Here is a 1,772-nt window from a genome sequence, read left to right on the forward strand (position 1 = left end):
CACCTATCCTTTAAGACCAGAACGATATTTACGTATCTCAAGTCTTCCGAACGAAGCTTTAAGCTACTTATTGGCCCTATTATTTTTAATTTTCCCGTGAGGCCACGAAACTTTCCAGAACTCAATAGAAGCAGCAAGAGAACACTTCGATGTGCTCCGTCTCTGGCCCCTCTGGTCATCTCGGGTCAGCCTAACCCTGTGGGTCCCACACATTCCCACAGGCCACCCCAGGTACCTCACCCAGAATACACTGCTCCCAGGGGAAACCCATGTGCCCTAAGCTTTCCGAAGACAGACCGGGCCCCAGGGTCCAACTCACAGCACTCGATGGGATTAGATGCAGTCTGCAAAGAGACGATTCTGCCACTGGACTCTGGGATGTGAACTCGGAAAACCAGCCTCACCCGCGTATTCTTTCTTCCAATGTCCGTCTCGCCTTTCCGCAGCTCGATGTCGGCGTTTCTGAGCTTCAGGATCCCCGCACAGTCGATGCTGCCAGGATGTTAAGAACCCCATTATCACCAACTGTCTTCAGGAGCAGGAAAGATCACCCCCAAAACTGCCTTAGGCAGCCAAAATAATTTTACAGCCAGCCACTGGGGAAAACTGCAATACACCCACATAAGCATTTCAGCCAGGAATGTATACCAAGATGGGGGGAAAAGCAAACTTAACAAAGCAATTAGAGAAATGCCCCAGTGAAATTACTTCTCTAGGGAGATTTTTCATGCCAACTCTTCTACTCTCAAAAATATCTGAAAAACTCTATGTAACTGGGGAATACTGATTGTGGACCATTCAATAGAGTAGTGAATCAACATGAAATCTCTTGAATAAATGTACTGTGACTGTGTATGAGAGCATCCTAGTTCTTAGGAAATGCACCCTGAAGTATTTAAAAGTAAAAGGGCGTAAAGTCTGCAACTACCTCTCAAACAGCTCGGGAAGAAATGGAGAGGTGGGAAGGAACGTGCTGGAGCACAGGTGAAGCATGTTAACGCCTGGGAAAGCCGAGGGAGCAGGATTCCAGGAGTTCTTTGTATACTTCTTGCAGTATTTCTGTAAGTTTGAATTTATTTTCCCATCCAAAGGTTTTTTTAAACCCCAAAATGTGTGCAATGGTTCCCAGACTTCAGCCACAAGCATATTAACTTTGTGAATTTGGACCTCTCTGCATCATTACTTAATGACCTCTCTAGGTCAAATTAATTTTTTAAATATAAGTAAATTTAACCTGATCCCATGCAACATAATACAAAGATTCATGAGTATTCTTCCTCCCAAGACACATGAAAATGCGGACATACTATACTTTTTTTTTTTTTTTTGGAGACAGAGTCTCGCTCTGTCACCCAGGCTGGAGTGCAGTAGTGTGATCTCGGCTCACTGCAACCTCCCCCCATCAGGTTCAAGCAATTCTCCTGCCTCAGCCTCCAGAGTATCTGGGATTACAGGCGCCTGCCACCATACCCAGCTAATTTTTGTATTTTTAATAGAGATGGGGTTTCCCCATGTTGGCCAGGCTGGTCTCAAACTCCTGATCCCAAGTGATCCACCCGCCTCGGCCTCCCAAAGTGCTTACAGGTGTGAGCCACCATGCCTGGCCTATGTATTAAGCTTTTAAAATAGAAACATTTAAAACAGAAATCACAATGGGTTGATGGATCACAGACTGAGAACTGCCATCAACAGCTGCTTCCATCCGTTCCGTAGAGTTCTCTCTCCGAAATCCCTGCCACCTGCCCCCTGCTCGCTTCTCCATGAAGACCCAC

The 1,772-nt window shown here is 46.0% G+C and overlaps 1 protein-coding gene across 8 annotated transcripts in view; it reads right to left on the reverse strand.

The window, feature by feature from the left end:
* Positions 1-1,772, reverse strand: part of NFATC2 (nuclear factor of activated T-cells, cytoplasmic, calcineurin-dependent 2) — a 187,237-nt gene that overhangs the window by 90,563 nt on the left and 94,902 nt on the right. For all 8 annotated transcript variants that reach the window (XM_011978107.1, XM_011978108.1, XM_011978109.1 and 5 more), the window contains exon 5: positions 320-492. In XM_011978107.1, the coding sequence (XP_011833497.1) occupies positions 320-492 (173 nt within the window). The remainder of the gene's footprint in view (positions 1-319; positions 493-1,772) is intronic.

The sequence above is a fragment of the Mandrillus leucophaeus genome, unplaced genomic scaffold, assembly GCF_000951045.1.
Source record: "Mandrillus leucophaeus isolate KB7577 unplaced genomic scaffold, Mleu.le_1.0 Scaffold19, whole genome shotgun sequence".
NCBI classification, from domain to species: domain Eukaryota; kingdom Metazoa; phylum Chordata; class Mammalia; order Primates; family Cercopithecidae; genus Mandrillus; species Mandrillus leucophaeus.